General features: G+C 39.9%; 1 protein-coding gene across 22 annotated transcripts in view; it reads left to right on the top strand.

Annotated features, from left to right (window-relative positions):
* The window catches only part of rims2a (regulating synaptic membrane exocytosis 2a), a 1,020,455-nt gene that overhangs the window by 590,980 nt on the left and 404,054 nt on the right, over positions 1-25,421 (top strand). For 15 of the 22 annotated variants that reach the window (XM_080193745.1, XM_080193734.1, XM_080193750.1 and 12 more), the window contains exons 5-9: positions 5,913-6,012; positions 7,305-7,428; positions 15,477-15,523; positions 18,380-18,492; positions 22,108-22,155. In XM_080193745.1, the coding sequence (XP_080049871.1) occupies positions 5,913-6,012; positions 7,305-7,428; positions 15,477-15,523; positions 18,380-18,492; positions 22,108-22,155 (432 nt within the window). The remainder of the gene's footprint in view (positions 1-5,912; positions 6,013-7,304; positions 7,429-15,476; positions 15,524-18,379; positions 18,493-22,107; positions 22,156-25,421) is intronic. The other 7 variants (XM_080193752.1, XM_080193738.1, XM_080193736.1 and 4 more) reach the window with 1 other exon arrangement.

Here is a 25,421-nt window from a genome sequence, read left to right as displayed (position 1 = left end):
TTTCTCATCTGTGTTCTCATCGTCCAAATGCTCAATATCAGGTTGCACATGTACACTGATGATACCCAGTACTGTAGGTACACCACATCTCCAGATTCCTCCACTTCTCCTGAGTTGTCTCACTGCTTGTTCGACTTCTCATATTAGTTGAGCAGAAATTTCTTCCAGTTAAATTTTGGGATGACTAATTTTAACCAAACCCACATATTAGGAAACTGACAGGATCAGGTTGAAACATTGATTTGATACCCCAGTCAATTCTACATGCTGTTCACTTGGAGAAAACTTAACCCTGCTGTAGAAACATGTAGAAATGATTTTACACACTGAGTTGTAATGTGGAATTCTGGAATGCATTCTGGCTGAAAGGATGGTGAAAACAGATTCAAGGAAATTGAAAAATATTTGAAGGAAAAGCAATTACAGGACTATGGGGAAAGAGGAGGAATGGACTCTACCAGGTAAATGGCCTTTCCTGTACTGTATCATTCTGTGGCCTGGATTTTGCAGTCACCAGAGAAGTAACAGTTCTCCAAGTTGATGTCATAATCACAAAGATCTAGTTTTATCTGTCGCGTTGGTTTCAGCCTTCCTAGCATACATTTCATTTTGATATCAACTTCAGGGATCTTTGCCACCTCGCAACAGTGATGTCATCAAACGGGCTAAGCAACCAATCATGTCGAATAACTCTCAAAGACAGGAAATCAGGAAGTAACAAGCAAATTTAAATGATTCTTTTTTAATAAATTTTACAGAAAAACAATATAGAGATGAGGATATGCATATTGGATCACAGAGAATATTCAAAATAGATGTTGATAGGTTTTGGAAGCAAAGGGAATCAGGGAATTTGGAGGTAAAGTGGGCAGGTCAAATTCAAGTAAAGGATCAATCATGAATTCTGAATGGTGGAGAAGACTGGAAGGGCTCATGCTTGTTACATTCTCGTGAAGGTAGATATTGGCATATCTGAAACAAACTTCATTTTTTAGTTTTAAAAATCTGTGGACTTTTATTCACAATGGAGAAACTTGATATTACACAATTATGCAATTGGATTTTTAGACCTCAGAGAGGTTATTCGACAATAATTAAAATCCTCTGTATACCCATTCAATGAGTTGTAATTTTTTCAAGGGTACTTGCAAGTAAAATAATAGTGTAGAAAATGGAAGAATACTTGAATTCACGCAATTTATAAGATTTCCATCTATGAGTATTTGAACAGTACACTCTGCACCCAATGGAGGAGAGAAGTCTCACTGAGCAATTTCTGCATTTAATTGGATACACGTGGACTCGAGATGTTTCTGTTAGATTCAGACTGAACCTACAGTTTCATCATCACTATAACTGCAAAATCTATCACAAAGACCATCTGTTCCATCTCTGGGAAACCACCTGCCTCCACCCCGGAATCAACTAGTGTTTTGCTAACACTCTCATCATTACTTTTGTTACCTGCAGACTCAACAATTCCAATGCCCTAATGTCTGGTCTCCCAACTTGCATCCTTTGTAAACTTAATTTCATCAAAAGCTCTGCTGCCTGTATCCTAACCAGTACCCGGTCCCATTCTCACACCACTACATTAGTCAATGACCTGCATAGTTTGAAAACACCTCCATTTTGAAATTCACATCCTTATTTTCAAATTTCTCCATGGCCATGTCCCTTCCTATTACTATAACCTCCTCCAGTGCTACAATTTTCCTAAATCTCTGTGATCTTTCAATTTTGATCTTTGGTGGAACCCTGATGTTGATTGACCCACCATTGGTTATGCTTTCAGCTGTCTCCGCCCTAACTCTGGAATTCCCTTCTTAAATCTATCTGCTTTCTTCTTTTAACATCCTCATTAAAGCCCAGTTCTTTGACCAAGATTTTGTTCACCTAGCCTAATATTTCATTTTGTAGTTTGGTGAAGCACCTTGGAATACTTTACCATGTTAAAGGTGCTGTATGTGGCAAGTTATTATTAATGTTGTTTAGAAAGGCAGAAGATATATTAAAAGCCTGTCTGAGCCTTTTAAAGAAAACTGCAACATTTGTTTTGTATTTTTAAATTGCCATATCCTTTCCATTTTGAGTTGTTTACCTTGAAAAGCTGTCTGTACATTGCCCACAGAGACAGGAGTGTATAATACAAATATCTGTAGGGTAGCTTGAGAGGAATCCATGAGGCCCTCTTGTTGTTTTGTGACTTTAGTCACATGCAGTCGCCCCAAGCAATGCAAGCATTGCAGAATTGGCTTGATAAGACTGGAAGTTTCGCTGATGCTATGAAGTATTACAGAGTCATTTTAAGGCAGAATATTACCACAAGTTAGCCCCTTCAATTTATATTAATGATCATATTAATAGTCCAAGTTACAAATGCTGCAAGGTGAACTGTAAAGATTTACGGATCAAAAGTTGAACCGGGCATGTGTCTTTGTAATCATGTGCTTAAGCTACTAATGACAACATTTAAAAGTGATTAAATGCTGTACATTGCTGTTTAATTGCATTTTTGTAGTAGATTTAATGGGCTCCCCAAGCCACAAGGGAAAACACAAGATTAGTAATGGGCAAAGCAGATTTTGTAGAAATGGACTTTTGTTTCTCTCTGCACAGATGCCACCTGAACCATTGAGTGTTTCCAGGATTTCCTCTTGTTCCCTCATTTGCTTTGTTTTGTGAAAAACAGCTATATCAATTTCCTTATATTTTACAAAACCATGGGTGATGTGTTCTTCTATGCCATTATTTTTTGCAATAAAGATACACTTAAAGCGGGCACAGATAGTACAAAAGCAATAATAAACTATTTGCATCATGACTAATTATTGCATGCATTCTAAAATGTAATTGTCAAAATTAGCAAAAAGCATGTTGTATTTTGCTTAGTGTAGGCCTGATTGAAACTCAATGAAAAAAATTAGATGAACCTGAAATTAGCTTAAGGAAGAACAAAACTCCAAAGTACCTTCACAGTGCAGACACAAGTGAATAGAGTAGGCGAGCTTTCTGCTTCACAGCATGTGTGCAGCTGCTATTTCCTGGCATCATTTATTATAGCAAGAGATCTAATATTGAATCTGGGGTTATCTCTATGCTGGCATTTCTGGTCTAATATGATAGTGTATTTGACTATGCAGCAAAATATATTTACAGTAATTTCCATTCCAAAGGTCTACCCCCACAATGATGACAGTCAGCAACTAGAAAGAACTTGCAGTGGAGCATCTACGTTACAAATCAAATGGCACAAATCACTGCGACAATGTCATAAATTACAGCCAAATATTACTGTTAAACAAAGCAGTGAAAATCCCATTAATACCCACTCTGACATGTTCAGTGATCAAGAAACTAATGGGAAAAATTGCAGTATCTCTCTGGGACTAATTTCCGTATACTGTCTTCTCTGGCCTGGAAATTCTGCAGACTGTTGTGATATTGCTTTTTAGTATGTGCAGCTAAACATACTGATTAACATACAATATTTAAATGGTTTGCTATTAATCATGAGGGGAAGTGATGCAAGGTTATATGTGATATAACGGTTGAAACGGTATTGATCAGCAGGTAACACAGGCTGGAGTTTCACTCCTCAGTTCGGTGGCTTAAATCAAGAAATTCTCCAGCTTAGTGCACTCACCTCAGGAAAAGTGCTCCCAATGTCACATTTTTTTGCTGCAGAGGAAACAGTGCAGGATAGAGTCAGGCTGGCTGCTTCCACGCAGATTGGAGGTAGCCACAGGGCTGTCAAATGCCAAGGCCACTATTTCGAAAACTTGCCTCAGTTCTCTCAGACTTTGTCCCAGTTGTTTTGCTAAATATTAGAATCTATAACCCTGACCCTCCACACCCATCACCCACTCCCCATTCCCACCCATGCCATCCTCCATGATCTCGTCCATGCCAGCTTGCCCAGTATCTACCATGACCTTGAACTATACTGAGATGAACTATAGTAAAGCACAAAGTATCTATTAAAGATTTCACGATTGAAAAAAACACTCCCATTCAAATATTTAAAAATTCCTAAGTATATAATCCCTTAGCAAAACAACAGATGTTTTCATAACCCCAAATCAAGCCACTTAATCATTTAAAAAAATATTTGAGCTGTTGATCAAATTATGAACATATATGAATTATGAACCTGCTGAGATAATTGTAGTTTGTGAAGAGCAAGTAACCATTAATAATGATACAATGATAGCCCTTGGTAATGTCAACAAACAAGTTTTGCAACTAGTAGAACATTTTCAGCTCTCACTCAGCTGAATTGGATTTTTTTCCAATTTTTTAAAGGACTGTACATTTAACTAACTTCACTGCTTGAGCTTTTTCCACTCTCATTGATACAGGCAGATTGATTTAAATAATTTGACAGTTCTGCATACTTTATCTGCCATTCATGAGCAATTGTGCCTCCTGCATAAATTTGTGGCACCCACACTGCAGGTTAAGATCCTTATTACAATGGAAATGGGGGCCAGAATTCTCTGGTCATTTACACCTCATCACCAGTGAGAATGGAGACTTTGGGGCTCAGCCAAATCTTTGTTCACTGCAGTGAGATTGAAGCACCCCATCTGCAGGCAAGGTCAGATCATCTGGTCCAAGGTCTGTTTGAACTCATCATTGAATTCAAAGGTGCATAGAATCTCCATGACTAAGCAAAAGTCTGGCTCCACATGTATGAAAAGCTCTCCTGAAAGATCCTTTCATTTAGCTTATCAATCTTTGTCATAATATTTTTGAGCCAAGAACCAACAATGCAACATGATGGTAGCTTATGTACATATAGTGGCAGCAATCACAAATCAATTACATTGTTGTACAACAGAAGAAACCTTAAAGCCTGGGATAAAACTGACATTCTGCTGGAAGCAGCAGTGGCAGAGACTTAGGACCCAGTCTGAAGATCATCCTTGAGAAATGGTGCTATGAGAGAGTGAATAATTGAAGGGAGAGATGTTCTGAAAGAGTAGTCAGCCAGAAAGGCAGTGTTCTGGTGGAATTGAGCTGGAAAAGTCAGTCTGAATTAGGGCTGTGAGGATGCAAAGCTATTGAATGATGAACTTCCTGGCTGTAATGAGCTGTAAGAGCAGAATCTCTACATGCAAAATATGCATCCAGTTTCTCAAGGCTACATTGCTTACATTGACAGCCATCTGATACCCCAGCCTGCCTGGGGGACCTCCTAGCCCCTTGTGATAGAGGACTTCCTTCCTCCTGTCAGCCTTCAATTCCAAAACCTGCAGCGCTGTTCCAACCTTGGAGCATGCTACCTACCCTGGAGCACCATTTTCATTCCTCTCACAAGTCAGTCTACTCCTTCCACTTTCAGCACTTTCTTCATCCAGAATGTACCCCTTCTTTAAAAGGTGCAATTTCTTTAAGCAGTGTTAACTTTTTTGAGTTTGGAGTTCCTGATGAGGCATGCAGCCACTCAGCAGCTCATTTAGCACTGGACAGAATGCTACTATCACTTAAATTCAACCACATACTGCCATCTTTGCGAGAATGGGTTAATTGGCATCCTGATCCCTGTGCCCATTTTCAAGCCTTACCCAATTTCTCCCCCCATCCTCATTCTACTTGGTAGTGATGCTTCTGTATTACATTATTACACTTGTGAAGAGAAAAAGGTCAACTATTTGAGTGAAGTGAGAAGAGGGAAAGAAGAATGCAGGGCGTTGGAGAAATTTAAAAAAAATCTTCAGGATGTGAAGTAAGTGTCAAAATACCATGAAATTGAAGGTTATTCTTACCAAGACTGTTGTTATCAAGAAATGATCAGAAATCAAGACAAGATCTAATGATTGGATAAAAATGGTGTTAAATAAATTTGTTGTTAAGTGGAGTAGGCCAAATAATAATGTTCTTTATTTTTGACCTTTTTTTTGGAACAGGTTGTGGGTGGAAAGATGACTGAGTTTGGCAGATTATGCGCATTCATTACCAAGGTGAAGAAGGGGAGTTTAGCAGACACTGTGGGGCATCTTAGACCAGGTACTAGTAATCACAATATTTAGCTTCTTTTATGAGTTTCCTTCTATTGTTGGCATTCATATTACTCTAATCACTGTAACGCCAGAGCCAATGTGATCAGTGTGAACCCTCTGGCAGACACCCTATATATGTAATTGGAATTAGGTAATAAGTAATAGTGCAGAACAGTCACAAAAGCTCAAACAGATCTCCCTTCTTATCACAATCAAATGATTTTACGCTCAGAAATATAAAAGCAAAATACTGCACATGCTGGAAATCTGAAATTAAAACAAAAAATGCCAATGGCCACCCAGCATCTGCGGACAGAAACAGAGTTAACATTTTGGGTTGATGATGACCCTTTGTCATTTCTCCACTTTGCCTTCAAAAGGCTTATGTACAGCTATTTACACCCTATCTGGACACATCATTTGTTTCTTTACATATTGCCTAACAGAGTCTTTTCTATTTAATCTTTCCAGCCCTTCACTCTGTCACAGACCATCATCCCCCACCCCTCCAGTTCCTCCTTCCAATCCCCCCCTGCCGCCGCCACCACCACCCCTACTCTTTAGTCAAAACTTATTGCATTTCTATCTTTCCTCAGTTCTGATGAAGGGTCATCACTGACACCGCTAACTGTGTTTCTCTCCACAGCTGCTGCTGACCTGCTGAGTATTTCCAGCATTTTCTGTTTTGATTTTATGATTAATATTGTTTAACATATACATTTTATTAAATTGTAATTGGAAAAATCCTAGTTAATATGACCAGGCAAAAGTTAAGTAATAGTAGGCATTAGCATACCATTTTTTATGCAACATAGTTCCCAAGCAGAAGAATGTATAATAATACAAATAATTGATTGCTTTAATTTGGAAAGATGTCCTCTACCCTTTATTTCATCTGTCAGCTGCACATGTCATAAATGGGAGCAAATGTTTTCATTTAGTCATGTTACCAGAGTTATGAACGTGAATCTTACTGTGGGATTATGCCTGAAGTTTGATAAACATTCTGTGGGGGATTTTCCAGCTGCGCTCGCCCCAAAACTGGGAAATCTCACCCGAGATCAACAGACGTTTTCCTGGCCCATGCCCCACCCGCTACATTTCCCATGGCGGGCAAAACGGGAAGATTCCATCCTCTACATTTTAGAATCCGGGATTCTATTTTAATGCAAGTCTTTAAAGCCATCTACTTGAGCCTACAAAATTTCAATCTTCTGTGAAAGTGTTTTCAAGGAATTAAAATAGTTTTTTTGTTAATTGTATCTTGATGTTTTTACCTACATTATTTTGATTATCTAGGTGATGAAGTACTTGAATGGAATGGAAGGTCATTACAAGGCGCTACCTTTGAGGAGGTGTATAACATCATTTTTGAATCTAAACCTGAACCACAAGTTGAACTGCTGGTTTCCAGGCCTATTGGGTTAGTAGTTTTGGCTTTATTTTTCTTTATTCCTTCACAGGTACAGCTGGCAAAGCCAGCATTTGTTGCACATCCAAATATGCCGTAGAACTGAGAAGATCCGAGGCTATTTCAGGGGGCAGTTTAGAGTCAATCACGTAGCCACTGATTGTCCAACATTTTTCTCTATCGTTGGCTCAAGTCTCCAAGATGCAAAAATTAATATTTATTGTCTTTGTGTCATGCTTGCAAGCATCTTTGAGATAGATATATGGACATCCTACTGGTCACCTGGTTCTGGCCATCTCACCATTTAGAAAATTCTGCGACCATCTTCCATCCTGAGAACATACCAAAGCCAGCGAAGTCACCTCTGTTTCAAATGTGCGAAGGTACTTGGAAGCTTTGCCTTTGAGAGCAATGCCACATTCATAATTTTGTTCTTCCATGAAATGCACAAAATGCAGTGCAAACAGTGAAGGTGAAAGTTCTTGAGATGCCTTTCTTGATAACTTGAACTCATCCATGTTTCACAGCTAGACAAGCTTGTGAGAACACAGATCTCACAAACCCATATCTTTGTCCTAAGGATCAACTTGATCTTATACCATGCGTGTTTTCTGAGATGGCCAAAAAGAACATAAGAACATAAGAAATAGGAACAGGAGTAGGCCATCTAGCCCTTCGAGCCTGCCCCGCCATTCATAAGATCATGGTTGATCTGAAGTGGCTCAGTTCCACTTTCCTGCTTTCTCCCCATAACCCTTAATCCCCTTGCCTACCAAAAACCTATCTACCCGCGTCTTAAATATATTTAGCGAGGTAGCCTCCACTACTTCAACGGGCAGAGAATTCCAGAGATTCACCACCCTTTGAGTGAAGAATTTCCTCCTCAACTCTGTTCTAAACTGCCCCCCCTTATCTTGAGGCTGTGCCCTCTAGTCCTGCTGTCCTTTCTGAGCGGGAAGAACCTCTCCACCTCTACCCTATCCATCCCTTTCATCATCTTATACATCTCAATGAGACCCCCCACATCCTTCTAAACTCTAACGAGTACAAGCCCAGTCTATTCAGCCCCTCCTCATAGCTCAACCCCCTCAACTCCGGTATCAGCCTAGTGAACCTCCTCTGCACTCCCTCCAAGGCCAAAATATCCTTGCGCAAGTGCGCCGACCAAAACTGCACACAGTACTCCAGCTGCGGCCTCACCAGTGCCCTGTACAGTTGCAACAGGACCTCCCTACTTTTACATTCTATCCCCCTTGCTATGAAGGCCAGCATCCCATTTGCCTTCCTGACCACCTACTGCACCTGTCAGCTGGGTTTTTGCGACTCATGCACAAGGTATATGATTTCCCTCTGCATATGTGAGGTTTTGTATTAAGAGTTGGATTGCCTATCATTGTAGATCCATAGTAGCAGGATTTGCTAATCACTTACAATAGGTTGGTATATAGTGTGATCAGGGGCAGTAATGTGACACTGCGCCCCATGACCATCTATCATTCAGGGAGAACATGTTACAGGCGTGGGGAGAGACAGTCTATGAATCTTTGTAGCTGAGTTTTCATGTGAATGACAAGTGCGGCATTATTAGCATAGAGGTGTTCTCTGATCAAAATGAGCTGTGTTTTTGTCAATCTAGAAAGATTGTACAGCTTAGTCTCCTCAGTTAAACTTCCATTTCTGCAGGGAAGACAAACGTGAGGAGCATTAGAAAGATGATAGCAAAAGAAAACGGGGGTTAGGACAGAGCCCTGTTTAACTTTATTCTTCACCTGTAGCTGTTGGAAATGGAGCCATCAAACTGTACAGTACAGTGCACATTATCATGGAAGGAGGGGATGAGACTGAGGAGTTCTTGTGGATGCCAACTCTCTCCAAGGTTTTGCTCTGCTGAGAGTGTTTAAAGTTTCAAGTGAGACCTATGAAAGTAAAATAAGAGGTATATCCTCTTCCTGACATTTCTCTCATAGTTAACGTATGGTGGAGATTACATCCACCAAAGATTTGCCAGCACAGGAAACTGCACTGTGTTTCTGTTTACCCCTATCTGCTAGTTGATAGTGTCTTTTAAGCATGAATTTAGAGCAGGCCTTCACAGTGATGTTCTGGAGGAAAATGTCCCTACATTTGTCACAATATCCTCTATCTCCTGATTATTTCTGAGCATGTCCTCCAGAATGGATCCTACTTTCCAACAGAAGGAAAACGTCATGAAGGTGTAACAGCGGATGAGACTTTGTGCTTGAGCAGTTCAGTTGGAATTCCTTTCTGGCTGGGTGTCTTTCTGCTTGCTAAGCAATCAATGGCCTTTCCCAGCTAAGTGACATGAGTTCTTTGTCTAACTCAACCATGGGAGGAAGCTGCCGGAAAATGTCAAATGCAATGTGAAAGTATCTGTCACACAGGAGTAAGACTCACAATAAAGTTCAATCCAGCAGGTAATTTGTTTGTTCTGTCAGTGAGTACTTCACCAGTTTCTGCTTTCAGTGCAGTAGAACCAAGTGCCTCTTTGCATTGTTTTTCCATATCTTCTCCACGACTGTCTTGGTTTCTTTCAAATCATGTAGTCTTCTAAATAGTTGGATATGTTGTGCACCAAGTCGGCGCTATGTCTTTTGCTTCAGTGACGAATGTCATCTGAATTGATTAGTTCTCAAACCAGTACTTGTTCCCGGTTCCGCCTTTATCAAAGGTTTCAGCTGTTGTTTCAAGCTTCAACAATATCAACATTGACATTCCTTGGTAAGCCTTTGGGAGATAACCATTGCAAAGTGCTGGCAATTTTTTAATGCTGAGAACATTGTTGCATGGTGGGCCATCATGTTTAGAGCAGTTAAACGTTTGTGGTTGCACCTTCACTCTGCTGCTGACAAAAGAATGGTGGGCGTAGCAATCTGCACCGTGGTAGATGGGGCACAGAGAATACAAGATGGATTGTAACTTTCGATGATAATCAGGTCATATTAGGGCCAATGGCCACACCTTGGATGATACCATCATACCTTGTGGCAATGCCTTAAAAAAAAACTCTTGATGATGCAGAGTTTGACTCTGACAGTAGATATAGGAGATTTTCTGATGTGTATATATAAATATGTTCCAATAGAGTGGCACAGTGGTCATCACTTCTGCCTCACAGTGCCAAGGACCCAGGTTCGATACCCGGCTTGGGTCACTGTCTGTGCAGAGTCTGCACATTCTCCCCGTGTCTGTTTGGGTTTCCGCCAGGGGTTCTGGTTTCCTCCCACAGTCCAAAGATGTGTGGATTAGCTTGACTGGCCATGCTAAATTGCCACTTAGAGCCAGGGGACTAGTAGGGTAAATATGTGGGGTTATGAAGATCCTGGGTGGGATTGTGGTCAGTGCAGACTTGATGGGCTGATTGGCCTCCTGCACTGTAAGGATTCTACGATTAACATGCATTCAGCACACTTCAGACATTGACACAACTGGAAGTGTTACACTTGGTTACAAATACAAAACAAATATTTTTTTAAAATTGGAAAGTTGTTTAATCAAATGAAAGCATTAACAATTGTAATCTCCTCCTTCTCGAGCTTCAGGTCATAATTTGCATTTTCGAAACTCTTCACCAAGCTCCCACATCCTGGTTCTAATTCTGTGTTGAACTATTGCACATTTCATGTTCAATCTCTCACAGAAAACAATAGATGGTGCTCATGTTCTTAAAAACAGTAAATATAGACTCAAAGTTTTCATTTTAGCTCCAGCAGATAGAAAAATTAAAGCACATGTTGCACAGTAATTAAGTATATGATTAGACAAATTTCCCATGGCCGATTTTAAAAAAGCATTAAGTGGCTCACTCCGCTCTTGTGAGTTCCATTGACTTCTGGAAAAATTTTTAAAATTCTGTCTTCCTTTTGCTACATAAACTCTCCATGAGCAGCCCGTACTAAATATGTTGGTTTGGGGGGAGGGGCAGGGAAGATGTTGAGTAGTGAGTTTTCACAAAACAGACCACTTCAGCATGACAAAATATTAAATAGCACTTTGAGCATAAAGGGCTTGAATTAAGGTTCAAAACTTTCAAAGGAATCCAATGTTATGACCATTTGCCAATATCATTCTACCCAGGTATCTTCCCAATCTCATTAAAGTAGGCCCAAACTTGAAATGTAGCCAAAAGAAGGTAAATCATGACAAAGAATTGGAACCCAATGAAAGCCCCAAACTCAAGCTTCATATTTCTTAAGTTGGATGATTTCAGTTTTGCGTCATTTAATCATCATGTTTGCACATCATCAGCATCTTTAAGGACCTACAGTTAGGGAAGGTCTTTAACACCTTATGTGACTTTTTACAATGTTACTAAAATTGATTCAAAAAAGGCAGTCTCAATGAAAATACAGCAGAAGAATTATTTTCCTTTCTGTTGGGCTTGAAAAATCTGATCGTAATGCTGAGAGACCCCTGAAGTTGCACAGTTGGAGGACTATCACATTGGAGAGCTAAGGTGTGGCCAGTTTTGTGAGTGAAAATTTATTTGGGCAAAGGGATTGATGGACAGAATTACACATGTAACTCATTTAAGCCCAAAATTATGCAATCTTTTAAACTCACATGGCCAGATTATATGTCTCCCTAGGTGCAAATGAAAAGGAAACTAGTCATATAAGTTATATTTTTATTTAAACCTTTCTTGCAAAGCATTGAACAATTTGGTTGTCAGTTTGTGCTACTTGCCAGTTTGAAATTGATTGCTTTGGACAAAACCAGTTGGTGTCCCTTTAAATATTACAAGGTTTAGTTTGCTGTTACTGTATGAACATAGTTACTCAATTTTCTGCTAATCACTCATTGCACACTGGCACCTCCAAATCTGCCTTTGAATCATTCATCTTTAACCCCAGTAAGTTTCATTTTAGCCAACCACAAGCATTTTCGTGAAGAACTTGGGTAACATTTTCAGACATCAAGCCATTAAAGGACATAATGTGGAAATGCTGGTGTTGGACTGGGGTAAACACAGTAAGAAGTCTCACAACACCAGTTCTATTCTGTCAGAACTCTCCACTCATCTGACAAAGGAACAGCATTCCGAAAGCTTGTGGCGTTTACTATCAAATAAACCTGTTGGACTTTAACCTGGTGTTGTGAGACTTCTTACTGTATTAAAGGACATAACATATGGAGATTTTTAATTATATAGGTCTTATTAGTGTGTTCCCCCCCTTCTCAAATATGTACTTTGCTGCTTCTCCAAAACCATATGTAGTCCTCTAGCCACGGAAGCACACATGTTTATCCCTGAAAGTTGGCACCCAGGTTGATAAGGTTGTTAAGAAGGCGTAGGGTGTGTTAGCTTTTATTGGTAGAGGGATTGAATTTCAGAGCCGTGAGATCACGTTGCAACTGTACAAAACTCTGGTGCGGCCGCACTTGGAGTATTGCGTGCAGTTCTGGTCGCCGCATTTTAAGAAAAATGTCGAGGCATTGGAAAGGGTGCAGAGGAGGTTTACCAGGATGTTGCCTGGCATGGTGGGAAGGTCTTATGAGGAAAGGCTGAGGGACTTATGGTTGTTTTCGTTAGAGAAAAGAAGGCTAAGAGGTGACCTAAGTGAGGCATACAAGATGATCAGAGGGTTAGATAGGGTGGACAGTGAGAGCCTTTTTCCTCGGATGGTGATGGCTAACACGAGGGGACATAGCTTTAAATTGAGGGGTGATAATTATAGGATGGATGTCAGAGGTAGGTTCTTTACTCAGAGGGTAGTAAGGTCGTGGAATGCCCTGCCTGCAGCAGTTGTGGACTCGCCAACTTTAAGGGCGTTCAAATGGTCATTGGATAGGCATGTGGATAACATTGGAATAGTTTAAGTTAGAGGGTCATTAGATTGGTTCCACTGGTCAGCGCAACATCGAGGGCCGAAGGGCCTGTACTGCGCTGTAATGTTCTATATTTGCAGTCTGTTTATTCCCTTTGAAGAAACTACAGCTGTCAATTGGGCTTAAAATCTTTGTAAACATTGTGTTCAGGAACATTTGGGGTGCAAGAGCTGGCACTTCCTACATGACTTGCTCGTTTTCTGCCTCCTGGCTACTACGCCAATATTTGTATCTGCACTTGATGCTTATAGGTTTGTTGTTGTTCAGTTGCAATAACTTCATATTTCATTTAGCAATGTGTCAATACAGTGGCCTTTTTGTCCAAAACATCTTTTTGGAAGGCTAAGAGGAGCAATGACTAGCTCCATTATCTGTTCAGGCAGCTCAGTTTCTGAAAAATCGCAGTCCTCGCCCTTATTATGACACCTATTAACAAACTAATCAATTGGTTATTAAGGCTATTGTCTGTGAGCCATTAGTTCCAATTAGAGTATTCTGAAATTCCTTTACAGGAAACTGATGCTCCAGCATATTCCACTGCTTAACAGGATCCTTCTGAACCTCCTCAGACAGCCCAAGGTGCAATCCTTTGTTTTCAATGCTTACTTATCCAATTCTGTGACAGATAAATCTAAAAAGCGTAGCTCCAGCCTTTGCTTAAAAAAAACTAAATTCAGATAGGATCTGCGGCCTTCCAATCCCTTCTGGAGAATTTAGTGGTCATCTTTCTAACACTCCCTATCTTTTATGGATGCTCCACACTTCGAGAGATTGTGTAAACGCTACACTCTGGAGAGATTCAGCAATGCAGCTGCTAATTTTTTGAAATATGCTCTTCCCTTTTTTTTGACTGCAGTTCAGGTTTTTGCCACACTCATCCCAGTGGTGCTATTTTCCCATTTGCACACACTTTTTGCACAGAAAAGGCACTGGAGGATGTCTCAGTGACCCTCCTCTGTATGGAGATTTCAGTTCTCTTGATGCTGCAGGTAGTATCTGTAACTGTGATTGGACTCTGAACTATATCCAACCATGAGATACCACATTTCTGCTGTGCACTTCTTCAGCTACTTCCATGGATATTTTAGCTGAGAAGCTGACCTCTTTCTCCTGTAATATTTCTCTTTGAACCTGGCATCCACAGCCCACTACATAAACATAAGGGAAGTATCTGACAGCTGGGTTGGATGAGCATTGCAACCTTTCCACATTGCATATCTGTCCTTGTGCTTGCTCTATCCTTGGCAATGGAGCTATTTAAATCTCTTTAAAGAGGGATTCTTCAATTGGCAGGTGCAAGCTGGCAATATCTAATTGGGAAATCCCAAAGTGAGATGTTAATACTGTTACTGAATTCAAAAACTCACAGCAATGAGCCGCAAAATATCAGATTTCCAACGAGCTTTGGGTCCTCAGCTGAGAGTGAGTCAGAAAGGTAAAAATTCTGTCCTTATTATCTTCATTAGCACCAACTTTAAGTAAATTGCACATTTGTAATTAATGTAAAGTTCTATTTGTGTCATGTATCATTCATTTCACAAAGACCTTCCCTAAGGTCACCCCTCATCAGCCCACTCATAGCAACAAATACTGCCTGCAGCAGTAAATTCTTGGAAGCAGCCATGGACAAGGAAACCTCCACACAGAGGAGGGTTTTGGAGTGCTTGCCATAATGTTGTTTGCCAAATTGCCTATGACTTTGCTGTCAGAGTCAGTATTATATACGTAAATCACAAGAAAATGATAATGAGTGAAAAGTGCAAGCATCAACGTTGCAAACAAGTGTGGATCCATCTATGTGAGTGCCTGCAAAGATATTTTGACAGACAACCTCATAAATGTTCTTGTTAATTTTAATGGATGGAAATCATGGTGGATGTACAACAGAATTCTCGGGATGAAACTCCATCCAGGAAGGTCAGATTCGTTAAATGTATCATCATTTGTTCATCTCTAAAAGTATGTCATAATTTAGTATATTCTTTCAGATTTTAAATCAAGTCTGTTTGTTCTATCTTTTGACAAATTTAAAGAACCTATACATAGGAGAATGATTTGCGCATCATTAAAATGTACCACTGAAATAGTAACCATCACACTGAACTGTGAACTAGCCATCAGATTTTAACGTATGACATGGAATCTTTGTTGAAAAATATAGTAGCACTCAAATTGTTGTTAAATTTTACTTCATTTTTTTTTCATTATTGAAGGGATATTCCCCGGATACCAGACAGCACACATGGACAGCTGGAATCAAGTAAGTGTGGTTTGTTTCTCTTCACTTCAGTAAAATTTACTTTGTTGCGCAAACTAATAAAATCATCATTGAGAGAACAGAGTTAGAGCTGACAATTATTCATGAAGGCATAAGTCCATAAAATTCGATCCTTTCTTCAGTGCTAAAAAAGAGTAGACTGATCTTCTTAGTACTTCAAAAGCAAAAGCATTTCTCCTTTCTGTGATGAAACTGCCAGGTTCAAGAGCTCTTCTGCAATTATTTCAAAGGCATATCAAACTCTCACTCAAATGAGGGGGTGTTTGCTGGTACAGTTAAAAACTTGTTCACCGTTGAGGTGGTTTCTTCAAGGCCAGTCCGTACAACAGATGCCAAATAAACAGACAATTAGAAAATGGATATTTTCTCAGCAAACAATAGTGGCTATGTTGTGCCAAGTCAGCACAACAAGCTTCTGTGGGCACTAAGTCATGATCAGGAAAAGCACATGCAAATATGATCAGACTGATTGCCTGCCACATGGGAGAAAGGACAAATACGAGATATCTACTCTGAAACAGCCATTAGGCCCATTGTATGTGCAAATAAATAGCCTGATGCCAGCTTTAGTATTCTGCTGCTTTTAGCATTCCCTGAGGTGCTTAATGCTTGCTGCTTCTGGGAAAATTAAATCAAAGACCGTGTGAACAAAAGGAAGTTACTTATTGTAATCACTGCTGCTCCTGGTCCAAAGAACTGTGACCTCTGAAACTAGTCCCAAGCCCCATCTTATATTCTCTCTGACCTCCAGAACCCCTCCTTTGACCCCATAACAGTACTTCTGAGATTCCTAGAGCAGTCCTCAGACTCCCAGCATCTTCTCCCCAACCCCAAAACAGAGTCTGAGGCTTGTGATTACCCATAACCATGACCTCCAAGGTCCACCCGACCCGCCCAGTCGTCGGCTTTGAAACGCTCCTGATTCTCCCAACCCCACTTATCTGCAGGCTCTGGTGCTCTGAGCATTTGCATGTATGGAGTCCCGCCACAATGCCTTCTAACATTATGATGAAGTCAAGGCACGAAATACATCCTTGCTATTTGAGAATGCAGGGTAATGTGAACCCTCAAAGGTCATAGTTATTAAAAACTTATGCTGCCTTCTATTGGTGGAGTTGCAGATCATGACAAGGATTGTCTATAGGATACAGCAGGATATAGATAGATTGGAGACTTGGGCAGAGAAATGGCAGATGCAATTTAATCTGGAAAAATGTGAGGTGATGTATTTTCTTTGATCAAATTCAGGTGTGAATTACACAGAAAATGGCAGAACACTTAGGAGGATTGACTAACAGAGGGATTTGGGTGCACAGGTTCCCAGATCCCTGAAAGTACCACAGGTGGATAAGGTGGTCAAGAAGGCATACAACATTGGGCAGGGCATTGAATATAAAAGTTGGCAAGTTATTTTACCGCCGTATTAAACTTTAGTTTGGAATATTGTGTGCAGTTCTGGTCGCCACACTACCAGAAAGATGTGGATGCTTTGGAGAGGGTGCAAAGAAGGTTTACCTGGATGTTGTCTGCTCTGGAGGATTTTAAGTATGAGGGGAAGTTGGATAAATGCCAGTTGTTTTCACTGGAAAGATGGAGGCTGACAGGCAACCCAATAGAGGTCTACAAAATTATGAGAGCCGTAGTTAGGGTGGATAGTCAGAGCCTTTTTCCAAGGGTGGAAGGGTCAACTACAAGAGGGCACAAGTTTAAGATAAGAGGGGAAAAGTTTAGGTAGAGGTGGGGGGAAGGGTGGTGGGTGCCTCGAATGTACTGCCTGTGGAGGCGGTGGAAGGAGGCACGTTAGTAACGTTCAAGGCGCATCTTGATAAACATATGAACTGGAGGCAAACAGAGGGATAGAAACCATGTATGGGTAGTAAGCTATGGGTCTAAGTAAGAATTAAGAATCAGTGCAGGCTTGGTGGGTTGAAGGGCCCGTTCCTATACTGTATTCTTCGTTCTATATTATTGCATGGTTAAAGTAATATGTACTCGGCAAGTTATAATACTTTTCAAAGTTAGCAGGGAGCGAGATTAAAGATTTGCCAATACATATTGATGAAGCAGATCATCCAACAAACTGAAGACTGCTTTTTATAGTAAGGATCAAAGACGCAAAACTTGAGAAATATTATACGAAGGCACATAAATCCTTCTTCACCAACAAACCAACAGCAATGCAGATAGTTATCAAAAGCCCCTGCTTAATAGATTGCCTGAACTCAGGATTCTTTTTTTCCAAGCCACTCTTTCGAACTTTAAATTATAAAATTCCTCCTTTAACTTAACTCTTGTCTGCTGTTCTTATTTCTGTGCTCTTTCTCAGAACCTCATGCTTCCATATAAATGAAAGCAATCAGACAGCTCTCAACATTGCAACATTTCCCTAGCTGCATTAAAAATGCAATTGATTTATATGAACCTTGGAGTGCACTTATGGAAGAATTCTAATGTTATGAATATATGAATTGAATATTTGCAACCTTTGCTGTATTACGTTATCTGTCTTTTGTTTTAAAAATACTTCTACTTTAAAAATAAATTATTTGTCAGACCATTCACTCCACTGCATCCTGGCTCACTTACAGAGCCAGAATGCAGTGGAGTAAATCACATCCAAATTCATCAGCATAATTTTCTCTCTGTCACTGATATGTCCCTGATTTGGTTTGGATGCACAATTCATTGTCATTTTGTGTTGGTGCTTTCTTCTAACTGTATGCTTTAAAAAAAAGACCTAAATTCATTACTACTGTTAAAATGTTCATTGATTCCTTAAAAGTTAACATGTGGGAAAACTAAATTTGTGCAATTAACAAAAACAACTTCTATGCATAGGTTCTAGCTCCTTTGAGTCTCAGAAGATGGAGCGCCCTTCTATTTCTGTCACTTCTCCCATGAGCCCTGGAATGTTGCGAGATGCTCCACAATTCCTGCCTGGACAGCTTTCAGTATGTTATCGCTAATTATATATCATATACTTATGTTTTCTTATATTTCTTATATCTGAATAATGACAAATTTACTAAAGCTGTGCATGGGAAATTTCACCTTTTACCCAAGGTAAAATTCAGGGTCAGAAACTGAGTATAGTTTAGATAACAGGACAGCTTCTTTTTACAGAAGTTTAGAAATATATAAAACCCTTGTGAGCTGCTTTGATGACATCAGTGACCATAGATAGCATCCTGATGCATGATGACTGGAACAAATGACCAAACTTCTCAGGCAGCGAGATCTTCCTTTTGAAAAGTTTCACTGATCAGAATGCTTTGTCTCCATCCATGGTCAGTGGTCCAGCAGTTTTCCTCCTACCATTATACTCCAATGAGGATCATACTGGGGTCAGTAGGGTGCACAGAGGTTGCATGGGAAAGTAGGGTGCAAACACCACTGTTGGTGCATCCTTACTGCCCACCTGATCAACGCAATGGAAAGACCTATCAGTTACTTACCTTTGTGGGAGGGGTGCTTGAGCGTACTCCAGATCACAGTTATGTCCCCAATGGGACAGAACATATTAAAGAAATTATCAGTGTTTAAGGGTCAGCTTTTCTGGCTTGGATCCCTCCTTTCACCCATCAAACCGGTTGGGACCACTTATGTCCAGTAAGTGGCTAGTATGCCTGATCTCACTGGGTGTATAAATGAATTGACTACGGTATTCCTGCACTCATGTCACCATTAATGGCATTAGCTTTGCATGGATTTATGGAAAATCCACTCCTTTACAAAGCAAGCCAGAAAATCTTATAAATCGCAGAGTCTGTTCCCGTATTCCTGATGTTTTTGTTGGATTTTGTCCATTTCCCAGAAGAATTGTGTGGTGGTGGTGGGCAGTGGTTGGTGGAATCAGGAGAAACCCCTCAGATTTCTCACATTTCCAGGATATATTACTAATAAAAATACACTTAATTTACATCAATGTTGCCCAATAGGATTTGATGCTCGCTGAATTGTTGCAGTCAAATTTGTCACTTGATAAAAAAAGTGTAAACTATTAATAAAACAAATGTACAATCATTTGAAAAGATTTGAGACTTTAAACCATCAGCAATAAAGATCAATACAGTCACTTTCAAAGTCAGGCAAACAGCTTCAAAAGGGTTTTGCAATTCAAGTGTTCTGTGAAGCAGGCCTGCTGTAAACAATCACAAGGGGTGGTGACAATCTGTTAACTGAGGTGTTCCTGATGATGGGTCCAGTTTATTTCAAAAATGCAAATTTCTTCAAGAATAAACTGTCTCTATTTTTTCACAATGGAGAAATTAGGAGACACAGAGGGAAAAGAAGCAAAAAAAAACTACTTATTAGCTTTCGCGCTCTGATCCTTGCTGGGGCGGCACGGAGACACAGCACCAGGTACATGGGTTCAATTCCTGGCTTGGGTCGCTGTCTGTGGGGAGTTTGCACATTCTCCCCATGTCTGCGTGGATTTCCTCCAGATGCTCCAATTTCCTCCCACGGTCCAAAGGTGTGCTGGTTCGGTGCATTGACCTGAACAGGCATCAGTGTACTGCGACTACGGTAACTTCATTGCAGTGTTAATGTAAGCCTTATTTGTGACTACTAAATAAACGTTAAAAACTTTGCCTTGTTTCAATTCTATTGTCTGCCATTTCCAAACACACTGTCCATATCTTTAAGAGGCTATTGGCTCATGGCCATCATCCTGCGATCTTTCCTTTTATGCCATTGGCCATTTGCTTCCCATCGCTATTTCAACAGACCTATTATGATATTTACATATTTGGGTGTTGCTGCATATTTCACATCTCATTAGTGATCATGCAGCACTGTCCATTGTTCAGGCAGCTCAACTATTTTGCAACAACTGCTTAACTCGCAGCTGAACAAGCCAAGTCTTCAGTTAGCATACCCTGTGTCACTAGATTCCCAAGAATAGTTTGACTGCAATCTGACCATTTCCTTCTGAAGGACTTCTACGGCTCTTCAAAGAGTAATCACAAATATCTAAATGCATTATCATTTAGAGGCGACCAGAAAGGATAGAAAGAGAGAAGGTAGCAAATGATGGACTATTTATCATTGAACAGCGGCCCTTCAGATCGATACGTGACTCTTGTCTAATAGTAACGTGATTGATGCTTCCTTGCTTAATTAAGGACAGTCGAGAAATAGTCTAACAGATGAAAATCGGATTCATGCCCATCTCTGAAATTTTAACATAACTCAGCATGGTGCAGCCCGCAACATGAACTGCATAAATTTGCCACGTATCTATGCCTGATTCAGCATGTGTAGTGCAGCATTAGTCTACACTAAGATATATCTTTATTATTAAGTTTGTTACTCCAATTCTTTTTGTGTCTGCATTTTTTTTATGTGCCTCTCTTGAAGCATTAATACTTCTGATGGAGGGCGGGTAACTACTGGACAGTAACATAAAGTGAGATTAATGTGAGTGACATACTGGGTCTTGACTACTGCCTTTTCTTTGGTTTTGTGGAACCAGCTTTCCTCCCCTGAGGCAATACACACGTCTGATTAGTTAGTGGAATCGCACATAAATGTGCCAGTACGCTATATCCCTGAGCCACAGTGATAAAGCTGCCTTTTTAAATGAGTGGACTGCAAATGCAGGAATCCATGAAGCTGAATGATGGAGAGAGGAAAATTTACAAGGGAATGCAACCAGTGACCTACTTTAGTGTAAAAATTTCAAATAGGACATTTGAGTTTGCTCATACATAGAGCTGAGTCAGGTACTTTTTGCCCAGTGCAGTAATTTATGGAGAAAATTGCTGAATGTGTAACAACTGATTAAACTGGCACATGTTCCTAAATGTGCACTTAGGGTTTCTGAATTCTCAGTTGTTTGTTGCTTACCCTGCCTAGTTTATTGGCTAATATCCTGTGCTGTAAAATCCAGAGTAATGTTCCTGTTACTGCCTCTTTGAATGTGCCTTCTGTTACACCAATGTCATTGTCATCACTCGTTTTCTCTTTGTGTGTTTAATGTTCTTATCATCTTCTGAATCATTAATGTAACCTCTTTTGTATCTAATTTGCAGGATTTTTGCTGCTGATTTACTGTGTGTCAGAGGGAAATAAAATCAGTAGAAAGAAATAAAAATAGAGACTTTCACAAGACTGAAATTTAGATTGAAATTGTTAAACTGCACCCTGAAAGGTGCTGATGGGGGGGAAAATAAACAACACTCAAATGGTGTGTTATATATTTGTGATGTTCTTTGGAGCGAACATTGCAATTTTAAAATCTAGGGAATGCCACTGAAATCTAGACCATCAGAATTGAATAGGCAATAAAAAAATCAAGATGGATTCCTTAAGCATTTGGTTTATTGACCCTCTCAATGAAACTTGTTGTAAATATGAGAGTTTAAAATAGCTTGTATTTTTATAACTACAATCTCACCTTTATGTTTAACATAAGAGGGGCATCAAGGGAGATACGGTAAAACATTACCTATGGTATTTGTGTCTTGTTTTCATTTTAGAACATTAGTTAAATGTCTGAGAGTGGATGTATCTTTTTAGTTTGATTTTATTTATTTTCTTTGTTGTTTAATTTTGCTTACCAGAACCAAAGCCTTAGTAGAAGAACAGCGCCTTTTGTTCCTAGGGTTCAGGTAAAGGCACTGTATATCTGGAAATATTATCATTTGGAAAATGCAGAGAAGTAACTGATGGCAACAGTTTTATTTTCTGTCTGCTCCCCCCCCCCTTTGTTGTATTTTTATAGCATACATGCATATTTTATACCTCAGAACATCTCGCCAATATTAAGTAAAGCTCTGCATGTTTTCAGGAACAATGCATTCACATTGCCATTGCACTGTTTTAAAGAACAGTGAGCTGCATTTTCCAATTTACATTAGATCCTTCAATTGACCATTAGCAAACAAATGATACCTATGCAAACAGATCTTATACATAGTTGTGTGAAGGAATTTTGTGGTGAAGTTTGAGGTGGTCTCCCATCTTCTTTGGAATCTTGTAATTAACTATTACCCTGAAAAGTCAGAATTTTTTAAAATGTATCTGTGTGTTAGACTGCTTATAACTATACAGATGGGAGAGTTGGAATAGTTTGAGTCACAAAACTCTTCACTGCTGTGATCATTTGTGTATCCGAATCAGTCAGTTGGATGTGCGATTAGAAATGGATATTAGTAGGTTTTTTCTTCTCCTGTGATGGAGTCCCTTCCATGTTTACACTGAAAACAGAATCCCTTCCCAACTAAGAGCTACAAGCCTTAAGGGGTGGGTAGTCCTGGGACTCAAACTGGTTCTTTGCTGGTTTGCTTCTGGACTCCTTTCAATCTTGTGTTAAATGTACAGTTACAATTCTCCTACTTAATTTTGAAGTAATAGTTTTTTAATTGTTCTTTAGGCTATCCCTTCTAAGAGAGCTATGGAATGGTTTACATGTTTATTTGCAGTGATTTTCCAAAGAACACCATCCTGTCTGTCTTCATAGAATCATAGAAAGGTTATAGCACAGAAGAAGGCCATTTGCGCCATCAAGCCTGTGCTAACGCTTTGTGAGAGCAGTTTAGCTAGACTCACTCTCTTGTCCTTCCCCATAACCCAACTACTTTTTTTTTCTCATTGGGTACTTCTACAATTTTGAAAACCTTTTGAAAGCCATGATTGAATCTGCCTTATGCTCTCAGGCAGTGCATTCCAGACATTAACCATTTGCTGTAAAAAAAAATACTTCTGCAGGTCACCATTCATTCTTCACCATAAATCTTTATTTCCTAGTTCTCAACCCTTCCGCTATTGGAAACAGTTTCTCTCGACCTAGTCTGTCCAGTCTCCTATGAGTTTGAGCCTCTTAAACCTCTTTTCTCAAAGGAGGATCATCCCAACATCTTCAATCTATCCATGCAGCTGAAGTCTCTCATTCCTGGAACTATTCTCGTAAATCCTTTCTGAAACCGCTCTAATGTCTTCACGTACTTTCTGAAGTACATGGCCCAGAATTGGACACAGTAGTTCAGGCCACCTGAATTGTGCATTGTATTGCAAAATAAGCCATCACAGCAAAATGATGCTTGCTGTTCTGGTTGTCTTTGGAAGTGGAAAAGCTCCTTTATAGCTATCCTGTTACAGTGTTGCCAATCAAAAATTTAACCAGATAGACAAATATTTCAAACAGTGAAACATCACTAATTACATGTGTATTTTGATAACACCAAACTGGGTAGTTCTTCCTTATGTATTTTTGGAGGTGTGGCCTGATTGCTATCTGCTCTGGTTTAGGACCATCACCATTCTTTCATGTCTTATTCTCGGTTGGGCAGAGCACCAGCCATCCGTAATGGCCATATTTTTGCTGCAATTATTTTTCTGACTTAAAATGTGTTCATGGCTTGCTTATGACAAAGAATCTGCCTATTGAAAAGTGGAAAGTGTTTATTCAATATTAACAGATCCCCACAGTACTGTCAGTGAGAATATTTTTATCAACAAAGTAAGTTTGGGAAGAAGTGGGGTTGATCACTGCAAAACCAGTGTAAATCTGCTTCCAACTGCACAGGGAGAAATCTCACCAAAGATCTCAAACATTTTAAGGAACAAAGACCAAAATCATTCTGTGTTGTTGATTGTGAACTAGATTCTGAACAAGAGAAAGCTGGGGTAAGGTTTGTATTTAGGTACGATTTGTTTGCTAGCATATTAGAGCTTAAGTTTAGATACCATTTCTGCCTCCCCATAGAACATTAGAATATAAATTGATTTTATTAAACCTTCATTTGCAATTTGACAGAATGCTTCTTTGCTTTGCTGCATGTTTGAGGAATTATGTGTTCATTATACTCTCAGCTATATCTGTAGCTTGTATCATTGTTCAAGCAAGTTTCCTTTGATGTTAAAACTAGAAATTCTCAAGAACGTACATATAAAGGAAATGATTGATTGAAGAAGAGGCTTACTAGGATAGAAGGATTAAGTGTGAGATATTCCAGACCAATGGAGTGAGTGGGTGAAGCAGTCATGAATGGAAAGAATGAATGAGTGAGACACTCCAACATGGAAAGTGTGAGTGGCTGAAGCAATCTGGAATGAAAAGGGGATGAGTTGAGCTGCTTATGAGTTCTGCCAGACTGATGTGCAGCTTTCACAATCTGATATGCAGAAACAGCAGGAATGTTATTGCCTCATTAGCATTGAGTCTTCAAGCTCTGAGACACCAACCAGGCGTCCTGCTACAATTTACTCGATTGAATCTTACTGGTTTTGAGCCACTCCAGGAGGACAGGTACAGTGGGGAGACAGTTCTGATTGAGGGTGAAATTCAGCTCCGATCATTTAAGTAACCCTGGAAGAGCACTCCTTCAACTTCTGATGACATACAAATAATGTTAAATTTGCTTGGGATTGGCTCATTTTCTTCTCAATCACCCATAAAGATGATAGGTCACCTATAATGCACACTGTATCCAACCTAGTTCCTATCTCGATCAAGGGTAGAATATTACACTCTGGCAGATGCACGTAGGGCTTAAAATTGAGTGCAATATCGTGGACGATGTTCCAAGTACCTACCCACCTGCCCCATCACAATTTGATTCATAGCAAGGAACGACCCACTTGCCTTGACCAATTGATCACCACTTAAGCACCCCCCACCCCCAAAGCACCGCCATCAGATTGCTACAATATTTGCTTTGATGGGCAGAGATCGGTCACAATTTGAAGCACGACAGGTCACCCTCTTCTGGCTATTGGCAGGAAATGATGGGTATTTGCTTTACAGTCCTCCTGGGCCCATTTCGGAGGCTCCCTCCCCATCCAGCCCCAGTGACGATCACTGTCAGCTCCCAGTGGCACTGCTGGGAGCAGCACTGTATTTGATAAGCCAGCTGCATATCCAAGTGGGGATGGT

This window comes from Carcharhinus amblyrhynchos, chromosome 8 (genome assembly GCF_965287045.1).
Source record: "Carcharhinus amblyrhynchos chromosome 8, sCarAmb.v2.hapA, whole genome shotgun sequence".
Classification (NCBI taxonomy): Eukaryota; Metazoa; Chordata; class Chondrichthyes; order Carcharhiniformes; family Carcharhinidae; genus Carcharhinus; species Carcharhinus amblyrhynchos.
This window is presented reverse-complemented; position numbering and strand designations above follow the sequence as displayed.